Source organism: Tachysurus vachellii, chromosome 26, assembly GCF_030014155.1.
Source record: "Tachysurus vachellii isolate PV-2020 chromosome 26, HZAU_Pvac_v1, whole genome shotgun sequence".
Lineage (NCBI taxonomy): Eukaryota > Metazoa > Chordata > Actinopteri > Siluriformes > Bagridae > Tachysurus > Tachysurus vachellii.
Window position 1 is genome coordinate 13,036,850 of NC_083485.1, and position 11,853 is coordinate 13,048,702.

Sequence of the window (11,853 nt, forward strand, 5' to 3'; positions counted from 1 at the left end):
TCCAAATCTTCGAAATGTTCTAAACGTAAAACTGACTGCTTTAAATCCATCAGACGTAGCTTACCTTCACTGCTCTTTCTGTATCCCTGTGATTAAAGTATTGGCACCCGTGGCTGTGGTTACCACCAGCCTTACTGCAGAACAACAAACCTGCTGTGTCTTGTGCTCAATAGGAGCTCTAAGTGTTAGACACTCAAATGTGAGCACAGCCCTCATTTTAACATCAAAATAGAACTAATACAAAAACTCAGGCGCATATCCAATGTTCAGATTCCAAGTTGTGTTTTAGTAATAGGTGGTTACTGAAGAAGGATGAGTTACTGCCCACTCCCTGAAAAAAACTTCCAAATTTGGAATGAACTGTAAAGGGGTTCCATTCATAAGCACCTGCATTTTATTACTCCGCCTTTAACACAGCAAACAGTCAAGCCTTTTAGAAACGTTGGCCTTCTGAAACAGTGGCCTGCAAATCCAAATAAAGCAGCCCACTGGCCCCATGGCCCTTTTAAGTGTGCACCTGTGCTGCAGGATCTGAGGCTCTCGTCCCTTCACCAGTCTGCCTGTTAGCGGTTATGTTTAGCCTCCAGAGCCACCTCCACTCTTCACTTAATCACACCCTTCCGCTTCCTGCTCACTTTCACATCAGGCGCTTTTGTTGCCACGTCACAGTCGTACACTTGTGCGCGATACAAAATATTTTCTTTTTTTTTTAAACATGCTGCTCTGTTTATAATCGTTGTCCTGCTCTTTTTCTACAGGTTCTAGCACTTTGCCAGATCTGACTGAGCAGTTTGCACTTCCAGACATGGCACCACCCATGCTTCTCAAACTGCTGGAGTCCATCGAGAGAAAAGGTTAGGGTTTTTTTTTTTTTTAATTTGGTTCTTTTATATTTTTATACCTTATATTCTTTTGAATTTTGTTATTCACATAATTTTATACTTTGTAATTTTGCATTGAGTAACATGACCACATTAGGTTCTTAGTCCATGACTTGTCTATATAATTAACTTTGAGGTGGCATCTGCCTTCCCATCACCCTGGTGTTGATTCCCGTAACCATAAGCTCTTCTCTCTGTAGGCCTGGACAACCCCACCCTGTACAGAAACCTCACTGCTGGAGGTGGCCTGGATGTCCGGCAGTGTTTTGACACTGGTGAGTTACACTTTTCTCGCTTACTGTCACACTGTGTCTTGCTTTCGCAGCACATCTGTAATTGTGTTTTCGTGTGTTTGGATTAGACGCCCCTTCTGTGGACTTGGAGCAGCTCGATCTGCAGATGTTGTGTGACGGTCTGAGACGATACCTGCTGGATTTGCCCCAGCCGGTGATTCACTCTGCAATCTACACTGAGATGGTACGCATCGCTCAAGGTAAGACCTAAATGATCTGCCATGCCATACCATGATGTAACGATGGTACCACACGGTGGTGCTATTGTTCTGGACTTGTCCTGTGACCACAATTGTTCTCTTGTTGCGCCAGTGGTTCTTTTGCTTTTGGTTGCTCTGAGGAGTCTTTTTTTTTTTTTTCTTCTTCTTCACCGCAGCACAATCTTCTCCAAGTTAAAAGACCTTAAGGTGTTAGTATCTCTTTTAGAAATGTCTGATTTAAGTGAAAACCAACTTTATTCTGCTTTAAATTTGATTAAAATCTGCTTCTTCTCTATTATTAAACAGCAAGTCGTTCTTGGAAGCTAGTAAAGCCGTGCAGATGTGTGCTCATCATGAAGGGAAAAAAAAAAACTTGAAGAAAAGCAGCATGCACCACCTTATTACCTGTGTTCTACATGTTCAGTTAACATAGTCACGTTGCAAAGAACAGGATATGTGGTTAATCAGATCTATAAGAAGGCTGACTACTTATCTCTAACATCAGATTTTGACAGCCAATCAGTATACATTTCTCTGCTCTGTCATTGTCACACATTCACTGTGGTTATTGAGCTGTCTGAACAAAACTTTCCACCTGCCTGATTATCTCTCTCCTCTTTTAATACCATCATATCACTCTTCTACTTTTGTTTTCTTAGCTCAGTCTTAAGTGTGAGAATTCTTCAGAATTTAAATAAAATTCGGTGTGCATTGATTCAGATTTTTTTTTTTTTTTTTTTTGGTTAACATTTTCTGGATTTCTATTAGAAGCTCTTTGTTTCTTGCATTTAAACTATTTACCAGCCAGCAAAGATCTAGTTGTAATTTCCATTTAGGTTGTCAGAGTGAATTTCATTGCTCAAGTGTGATGTGATTTTCATAATATTTACATATTTACATATACAACGCAAAAAAAATCGCATTTAAATGTTTAAAGTCTATTCCTCACCTTACCCAGTGTCTGCACAAGTCTTACAATTTGGCCAAAAAAAATCTGTCAGTCTTCATTTTTTGTTTTAATCCATTTTTAATTTCTATACAATTGTATAAATTGCCTGCCAAAGTCTTAGGCCTATTAGGGTCTGCAGCACCATTATACTATACCATACACTTGAGATATGTTAAGAAAACCAAATCAGGTGTATTTTATTTTTCATTCCTTGTTTCATGTAGCTGAAATGAACACTAAAGTAATTTTAGGTGGTATTCTAAAGTTTAACTCCTTTTTAACTTTGCAGAGGTCCAAGGCACGGAGGAATGTGCAGAGCATTTACGGAGGATTACTGCTTCCTCTGTTGTGCCACCTCAGTACTGGCTAACGCTGCAGTGCCTGCTGAGACACCTTGCTCGTGTGTGCCAGGCCTCGGCCGCCAACCTGCTAAACGCCCGAGCCCTTGCAGAAATCTTCAGCCCTGCACTATTCCGGCAGCTAGCAACCAGGTACACACACAGACACACACACACACACACACACTCTAAATCTGCAGTTTACATAGACTTATGTGTGGGGTTGCCAAAGATTTCCTTAAGGTCTCGCAACTGACTTTTTGCACCATGAAAACCTTGTTTTTAGGCTTTGAATAAAAAGCAATATTTCGCTTCCTCTGCTTTGGATATATAGCACGAGTGAGTGACTGTTCAGAGATCACTGGAGCCAGTAAAGTTGTACTGTTGGTTGTTACTCCAGGGTAAATATTGTATGGCATGTCACTAATCTTCTCTCGCTTCTCTCCTCAGCTGTGAGCCAAGCCCTGAGTCGCACATTAGGATCATTGAAGTCCTGGTGACCAGTGAATGGAGCAGCAGCCAGGCAGCTCCAGGTACAGTGTGCTTTCTGTCTGCATGTTGAAACCATTTTAAATGTAATGGCTGCTGACTGCAGTGGGTTTAATACCACGTTAAATGGAGGCGTACGTGGAAGAGAGCGAAGCAGCAGTTTTGTGGGCTATCATTAACTGAGCAGTATGAAGACTGTGGATGGGTGCAACAGACCAGCAGCTAGTGACTGCTATTATTAGCCTGTCTGCTAGGTTGAATGTAAAGTCCGTACCACAGCAGGAGCCTCCGCAGCACGACACAGAATGGCTTTGACATACAGGCTGGCTTTAGTTCCACAGCTTTTACAAACTGATGATTCATGAGCATCATCTGCTTTCAGATAAAGACCAGAGCAAGACCTTATCCTGAGGCATCATCTTTGCATTTATGCTTCCTTTAGCTGCATTATAAAGGGACTTGCTTGTGATTCTGCTACTGCAGTCAAACTTTTTTCCATTTTTTTTTTTTTGTCCCTTCCTCTTTTTACCCTGAGTATGAGACTGTAGTCCATAGAGAGGCCTCTGAGGGATGTGTGTACTACTTTGTGCCCTGAATGTTTAACAGTTTTACTACCAGTTAGGGTCTATTTATAAATTCTCAACTTTTCAGCTGTGGGTAATTTTTGATCTTGGACTGAGCCACACGAGTTAGAACCTTTAGAACACTGCCAGCTGGAATCTGGATCTATTCTGCAATTTTCCACAGAGATCCTGGACTCAGCTAACAATATGCTGCTGGTCTGAACCTAAGAGTCTGTGATATTTCAGCACTGACGAGAGTTATTTTCGTTACCACTCAGTAAATCAGTGTAGGACATTTTGTATATCTTGTGGGAAAATTATAATTAACGCTTGCAGCTCTGAATGGGTGGGTGGCCTTAAAAGAAAATTGTACTGCCATCTTGATGGAAAAGGGCTAAAATTTCTTCAACTCCTGCTTTTTCATTGAATTCCTTTCCTGTATGTCTGCCTAGGCATCAGGTTTATTTTGTCTCCATTTACTTGCCCATACTTGTTTTCTGCACACAGTTGTGGTGGCTATAGTTATGTATGTTTGTAGGCGTGTGTGTGTGTGTGTGTGTGTGTGTGCGTGCGCGCGCGCACGCTCCCAGTTACAGACAAGCTATTTTAAGCTGGTTGCCACAGTTCTACTTAGATTTGGTTGGCTGAAAGCCCCGTCTGCTCTATGATGGACTCCTTAACTTTCAAGAAGCGACTCTTTCCTACATGTACATACCGTCTCAAAAATACACACGCTTTCTAGGGCTTCAGTTCACCCTCTGAAACCCCTCCTTCCTTTACTGAGCAGCCCTTCCAAAACACAAAGTGCCCAGCTCAGCAAATATTTGATCCTGAGCGAGTTAATCATAAGACCAGAGTCTGCGAGCCAGCACAGTGGTGAGAGAAGGCTTTCAGAGAGATATAGGGCAGGTCATTCTAGCATTCATTAACCATCTACCTCAGACCAGTCTTCATTAATCAGCCTTCTCTTTTCTTTTTCTTTTTTTTTTTGTGCAGTCATTAGCGCTAGAGCTCGAAGACTGTTGCACCTTGACACTTAGGATTTGCCTGGATTTTTCTGGAACCGCCACAGTTGCCTTGTTAAAGTGCGACGTAATGGATTCTGTACGATAAATCCAAGGAATGAGGCTTGACATAAGTACTTTGGGTTTGGATTTGGATTTACAGCACTTAAACACTGCTGATCAGTCAGGACACGTACTTTTTCTTGAACATCACAGGAACATGCACAATTTACAAAGTAAGTGTGTTGTTTGAAAATGTTGATGGCATGTTTAATGTAAAGCATTTTGCCATGGCAGTAACATTGTAAATTGCTGGCTTGACAGAAAGGTGTAAATTACAGCTTGATGTTAAAGGAGTTTGACTGGTTTTGGCACGGCAGCCATAGCAGGTTCTTTCCTCTGGCGCCCCAGTCCCTAACCAGTTTTTGTCCCGTTCTTGCCTCGACACGTCTGAGCATATGTGAACAAAATGACACTTCTTGTCGACTCAGCAGTTGCTTTTCAATATTAACAACCAATATGGAGTTGCATACTGATTGACTTGAATGTGTTTAAATCTAATTAATTGAAAATTCCCCCAAAATGTTTGTTTTAATCCTGTATTGAGCTCCCGGGTGTTTGCGTTTCCCTTGACCTGTAAGAGAATATAATGCAGACAATAGGCCACGTTCCTGTGGCTTCTTTTAGCCCTTCTAAGAAGTGTGGCTATTTGAGGCACCTCCCCACTCTCCAGCCAGCTGGATTTTCCCCACTGTGCGATACGTTTCTGGGGATTACAAGCGGCATTTGCGAGCTCTTGCCTGCCTGTGACCCGGCCATGTGAAGTAGCAGCTGCCTACGTGCCTCTGCAGCAGCAATCAGAAGCGCATGGCCTTTGTCTGCCTGCCAGCACAGGAGCTCATCTCCGCCACCCCATTCGCTGGGAGGAGGAGCTAAGCAGACCTGTCACAGGCAAAGGGAGGGTGGGGAGTAAATGTGAACGATGTACCACATCCTCTTTTCATTCGTGAGATGCTGCGCTACCGTGCACTTCACATCTGACTGTTGGTATTTTTTTTTCGCCCGATTCAATATCAGCAGCGTGGAGAAGCCAGAAGTCTACCACACGACCTTAAGTGGATATTACTGATTGACACAGCGACTGTTGTATTTTTTATTTTTTTCTTCTTCATAATGGAAACAAAGTGCATGTTCTCAGTGTCGTCATTTTGTTAAGGGAATTAGCAATATCTGTACAGACGATGATGCAGGAGTGGCTAGCAACAGTCTTGCAACGCCATTGGCTAGGGTAAGTGATGTAAAGGCTTTGGTTGTGCCTGCTCATACAGGCTGTTACAAAATATAGCTGTTACAAAATAATTCATGTTTTTTTACATTATTAAAACGCTTTCCATATAAATGTTACTGCAGCATTTGGGGTGTGTTAAGTTCATATTGTTGTTCTGGATATCTGCATTCTAATAAAAATAGAAAAACTGCTTGTTTGTTTGTACATGTTGGAACACGTTGTTCCCTTGTCACTTGACAGCTAATTCTATACTGCTGCTGCTTAGATGTAGTTGAGGGCATCTTAATTTTCAGTTTCAGTGAGAATCATCTCTTTTGGACTCTAATACTTTGCATGGTTTTCAAGATCTCGTGCTTAATTTTTACGGTGTAGGTGCTCCTGATGCGTCAGGGTTAGATCTGGCTGGACAACTTGTGCTTAAGTGAACAAAGGAGAGAGTGGGTAGATGATGGGGGGATAAAAATAGCCCTTCGCAGGAGCTCTGCCTCATGCTCCACAGAGACCACACAGCCCCCACTGCTCTCAGTCACTCAGCCGTGCAGCCAATGAGCTTCAGCCTTTTCCAGTTACCAATGATGTAACATGTTCTCAATGGCTGGCGAACGAGAGCAGTGTCTCAGCAGACCATGCACGCTGCAGTCTCTATATGCAGAATATATTGGTGTCGTTTTTGCTGAAAATTCTGATGTCCGTGGCATGTTTCTTTTTATGGAGTTGAAATCATGCATTAAAAACAAGGTTTATTTAGGCAGCTGCATGATCTTTGGCTTGGAATTATTGCTGCATCTCCTTTTACTTTATTCCTTATTTTCCCTTACTCACCCTGGGTTATTACAAGCCTTCATGTACCGTGCTCACATGCTCGTACTCATCCTCTGTTTACATTCGGAGGCAGTAAAGATGCTATAGGATCCAAGATCCTTTCAAACGCTTCTGGACATGTCCGGGCTTGTAGGCTGAGACTTGTCCGAGTGCGTTTCGTATGTAAATGACCTTGAATGAAGCTGGTTCATTTGCATTTAAATCCACGCCGCCTATATAAACCTTCTCTTCTCTTTTCTCCACAGCACTACCTCCAAAACCACCCAAACCAGCACCTGTCACTAACAACGGTATGAACAACAACATGGCTCTACAGGATGCCGAATGGTACTGGGGGGACATTTCGAGGCAAGCGCTTTTTCAGTTGTTCGCTCTACTTTTACATTCAGCGCACAGGAAGCGAAAATAATAATGCGTTTCCTTTCAGCGTCTTAATTGTGGAGGTTTTTTCTTCTCTTGTAGGGAGGAGGTCAACGAGAAACTGAGAGACACAGCTGATGGAACATTTTTGGTTCGTGACGCCTCCACCAAAATGCACGGAGACTACACCCTCACACTGAGGTCATTTTGCACACCGTTTATTTTATTTGCATGGCAGCTTTATTGAACCCCTATTTTATGATTATAAATGTGCATCCCTATAATTTGTTGTTAATCTGCTTTACAGGAAAGGAGGCAACAACAAGCTGATAAAAATTTTCCATCGCGATGGGAAGTACGGTTTCTCAGATCCCTTGACTTTCAACTCTGTGGTTGAGCTGATCAATCACTATAGGCACGAATCCCTCGCCCAATACAACCCCAAACTAGATGTGAAACTGCTGTATCCTGTGTCTAAGCACCAACAGGTAATTCTTGTCAGTCAGATGGAAGTAAAGACACATCTTGGAGGAACTGTGTTTAACTGTGTGGTGTTTATTTTAAATCATGCACCAACCTATTTTTTTTTTTTTTTTTTTTTTTTAGGATCAAGTGGTGAAAGAGGACAACATTGAAGCTGTGGGCAAGAAGTTGCATGAATACCACCTGCAGTACCAAGAGAAAAACAGGGAGTACGACAGACTGTATGAGGAGTACACCAGAACTTCACAGGAGATCCAAATGAAAAGAACTGCTATTGAAGCTTTCAATGAGACCATCAAGATCTTTGAGGAGCAGTGCCAGACACAAGAGCGTTACAGCAAAGAGTACATCGAGAAGTTTAGGAGAGAAGGCAACGAGAAAGAGATCCAGAGGTGAGGCTTAAACTTCCAAACCCTGATTTAATCCAATGAAATGAATTACCAGATTTCGGGCATTTGTAATTGTATATACGTGGTGTTTTTTTTTTCCCAGGATAATGGTGAACTACGAGAAGCTGAAGTCCCGCATCAGTGAGATCGTGGACAGCAAGCGTCGTTTGGAGGAAGATCTGAAGAAGCAGGCTGCCGACTACAGAGAGATCGACAAGAGGATGAACAGCATCAAGCCTGATCTCATCCAGCTCAGGAAGACCAGAGATCAGTACCTCATGTAAGTGCCTCGTCCTCTCTCATAGCCTCTGGATTTTTCTTTCAAGCATTTCCGTTAAGCATATCGCAGATATTCACAAGTTCCCTTGTTCTGAATTTCAGGTGGTTGACACAGAAGGGCGTCAGGCAGAAGAAGCTCAACGAGTGGCTGGGAATCAAAAACGAGAACCAGGAAGAGTGAGTATCCTTTAAAGCATGTATGATATGATGGTGTATTCGTAATCTGTATGAAATCCTGTATCTAACACCTTCTGATGGCTTCGTTCCACCAGTCAATACTCCATGGTGGACGACGACGAGGACTTGCCGCACCATGACGAGCGTTCCTGGAAGCTTGGGAACATTAATCGCCTCCAAGCGGAAGCTCTGCTACGTGGCAAGAGAGACGGAACATTCCTGGTCCGAGACAGCAGCAAATCGGGCTGTTACGCCTGCAGTGTTGTGTACGTCGATTTGAACTGCTTTTTAAATACACCACTGTCATTGTCTCTATAGTAGAACAATTTAACTTCTCTTTATTTATGGCTTAGTGTTTGTGTGGGGAAAATGTTTATGCCACTCAAAAGTCACAATATTTTACTACTAAACAAAAGCATATTCAGTTATCCTGAGCTAGTTGAGATGTCTAATTTGCATGTTTATGAATATTCATGTATGCATTAATTTTTACTGAGGGGGGGAGGAGAAGATATGCTCCGGAGTGATTTTTAGTAAGCAAATTGTCTGAGTGGATTAATAATGTCTCTCTTTCTTGCAGTGTGGACGGCGAGGTCAAGCATTGCGTCATCAACAAAACGCCCACCGGCTTCGGTTTCGCAGAACCTTATAACCTGTACGGCTCTCTGAAGGAACTGGTCTTGCACTACCAGCACACGTCTCTCATTCAGCACAATGACTCTCTGAATGTCACATTAGCATACCCGGTTTACGCACACCAGCGGCGATGAGAACTCATGAACATACACTTTGTCGGGACTTTGTGATGCGCGATTAGCGCTTAGAAGGAGGAGGACAAGAGAAAAGGCCTCAGCTCCTGCAGTGATGCCTCCACTTTGGATTCAGGACGGAGGGCTGGTTTTCACAGCTATAAACCCCAAAAGCAGACGTTTCAGCCGAGACCTAGAGGAGTCGTATCGTATCGCTTTCCTCGCGGTGAAGCGGAAACTGCTGAACTTTGATCTTTCTCTCTCCCAAAATGGAGGACGATGGAGGCCTTTTTCAAAATGGTGCTTGTTCATTTCAAAGCTTTACCCACTGCTGGAATGTGGAACGCTCATGACCGTGACCTCTGGAGTACAAATGCTACTCAGAGTGTTGTACCTGCGTGCGTGTGCGTGTGTGTGTGTGTGTGTGTGTGTGTGTGAGAGAGAGAGAGCGCATGTGTGGATGTGATGTGACCAAAATTTTCAGTATCTAAAAGCTATTCGTCATTGGCGTGTTCAAGGTGACGATGTGAACAGACCATGGAATCAGCTGATCAATGTAGCAAGATGGCACTTTCAAAACAGTATATTTTGTGTTTTTTTTTTTTGTTTTGTTTTGTTTTTTTTTTTTGTTTGTTTTATTTTCTTCCCACATAAAGGACTGTGAACAAGCAAACGATATGAACATCTCATTTTAAATGAGCAAAAATATGGACAGGATGCGTGGCATTTCACTCTGCAAGCATTACAGTGACTGCTTCTGCCTTTGATGGACTAACAAGGCGTGCAAACGAAAACAGATTAATTTTGTACATATGGACTTCAAGATAAAGGAAAAAAAACGTGATTGAAACCATGTTGTACCAAAAACAGCGCTCAGTTCCTTCTCGGTTGTATTCAAATGTGCTATGCAAATTCTGTTTCAGCCTTTTCTTCTCAGCAGAGTTGTGATTTTATTTTCCATGTTGCTTCCCATAATATAATTTACCTTATTTTTGTTTTTACAGCTTGAAGTCGTTTTTTAATGGTAGTATATAAGACAATATTTTAAGTGTCAAAATCGCCAAGAGAAATGGCTTCAGTTTTACAACAGATAAATGATAAAGTACTTTATTACAAATTTCTTTATCAGCAGCTGATTAGAATAAATAGATGAGTATTTTATTAGTATTTTTCACTTTGAGTTTTTTTTTTTTTTTTTTTTTTTTTTTTTTTTTTTTTTTTTTCCCCTCCTGTTTTTTTCTTTTCTTCTTCCTAGGCAGAGCCTGGAGGACTTTTGTGCTGCTTCTCATCAGTAATACCATAAATCATCGATCGGATCATTTATTTACTTATTGCGTTCTGAGTTCTGGGCGTTTTTGAAGCTTTTCGTTTGTGAATACGAGTTCATTCTAGAAAATCTTAAAGCTTCTCATTTTTTATTTTCAAATAAATTTTTCAGCAAATGTATGAGCGAGGCAAAATGAATTACTGTTTATTTTAGATGAAATAAGAACAGCTCTATTCCTTATCCGTATTGTTTTTCTGTATCAGAAAAACTCACTAGTGTTTACATGACCGAGTCAGAATCTGTATTTTGACCTGCACCCCTTGTTGTACTACTTTGCTTTTCACTTAAAGCTGATCAACGGTAGTTCTTCCATTTACAGGACATCAACTCGGCTCCTTTTTTTTTCTTTCTTTCTTTCCCCCTCCCTCTAACAGCCAGCTGAACGGCTACGTTTTGTCATTTGCTGTCTTTATAATTCCTCATCAGAGATTACAGTATCCTAAGCTTTATGACTGGTGAAGTCTTTGGCGTAGAGGTTTGCCTCCAGCTCGACTCGTGTCTATTTTGCATTTATGCATCCGATGATATTTTGCATAAATAAAACATCATTGTGAACCAATAATCGGCTTAAACTCCTTATTGAACCCGCACTATTTTTTCAGGGTTACGTGTAAGAGACGCTTCAGTTTCTCCTGGTAGCCTTATGATGTAAAAAAATGCACTGCTTTTATTTCCTGATGTGAACTAAATGACTCAGTCACTTCCTGCACGATAGCATTTCTTAAAAGATGAAGGTCAAAAAAATTCTTTTTGCCTTTTACAGCATTGTTGCACTCATTACTATGGGAATTTTTTAAATATTTGGATATATCTTTATTTGAGAAATGGTTTATCATGATGAAATGCTACTGAGAGACGAGCTTCCTTAAAGCGATGTGCTGTTCTAGCATTAGACAGGAAGTTCAAAGCGAGACTTGTTACATCGTCCGGCACTCGTCTTTGCGCTTTGGTATTTTTAGGGGAACTCCAAGCTCGCAACTTTTCATCTTGAACTCACCAAAAATTTATAAAATTGTCCCCAAACGTTTCTCGCGAAAGAAAATTCAGTATAAACCCAATCTTGAGCTTTGCAGCCTCCTGTAACAGGGTTAAAAATCATCTTAGACGTTCCCTCTTCACTTTTTTATAACCACATGTTGCCACAATACCAGCATTAAACATTAACAAGCGAGTCTGTAATGACTTTAAATAAAGAAAAAGGGGAGAAAAAAAGGCTCGTTGCTGTGTTGCAGCAGTTTACTTGGCAGCATGTTGTACTCTGT

General features: G+C 41.5%; 1 protein-coding gene across 3 annotated transcripts in view; it reads left to right on the top strand.

Moving 5' to 3' along the window:
* The window catches only part of pik3r1 (phosphoinositide-3-kinase, regulatory subunit 1 (alpha)), a 22,422-nt gene extending 11,269 nt beyond the window's left edge, over positions 1-11,153 (top strand). The window contains exons 3-15 of one of the 3 annotated variants that reach the window (XM_060862383.1): positions 759-854; positions 1,082-1,156; positions 1,243-1,374; positions 2,613-2,814; positions 3,112-3,194; positions 7,073-7,175; positions 7,290-7,388; positions 7,495-7,675; positions 7,794-8,062; positions 8,163-8,339; positions 8,441-8,515; positions 8,611-8,781; positions 9,096-11,153. In XM_060862383.1, the coding sequence (XP_060718366.1) occupies positions 759-854; positions 1,082-1,156; positions 1,243-1,374; positions 2,613-2,814; positions 3,112-3,194; positions 7,073-7,175; positions 7,290-7,388; positions 7,495-7,675; positions 7,794-8,062; positions 8,163-8,339; positions 8,441-8,515; positions 8,611-8,781; positions 9,096-9,285 (1,853 nt within the window). In that variant the 3' untranslated portion in view covers positions 9,286-11,153. Of the gene's footprint in view, positions 1-758; positions 855-1,081; positions 1,157-1,242; positions 1,375-2,612; positions 2,815-3,111; positions 3,195-4,675; positions 4,954-5,733; positions 6,006-7,072; positions 7,176-7,289; positions 7,389-7,494; positions 7,676-7,793; positions 8,063-8,162; positions 8,340-8,440; positions 8,516-8,610; positions 8,782-9,095 lie in introns of those variants that run through there. The other 2 variants (XM_060862384.1, XM_060862385.1) reach the window with 2 other exon arrangements.
* Positions 11,154-11,853: the final 700 nt, after the last annotated feature.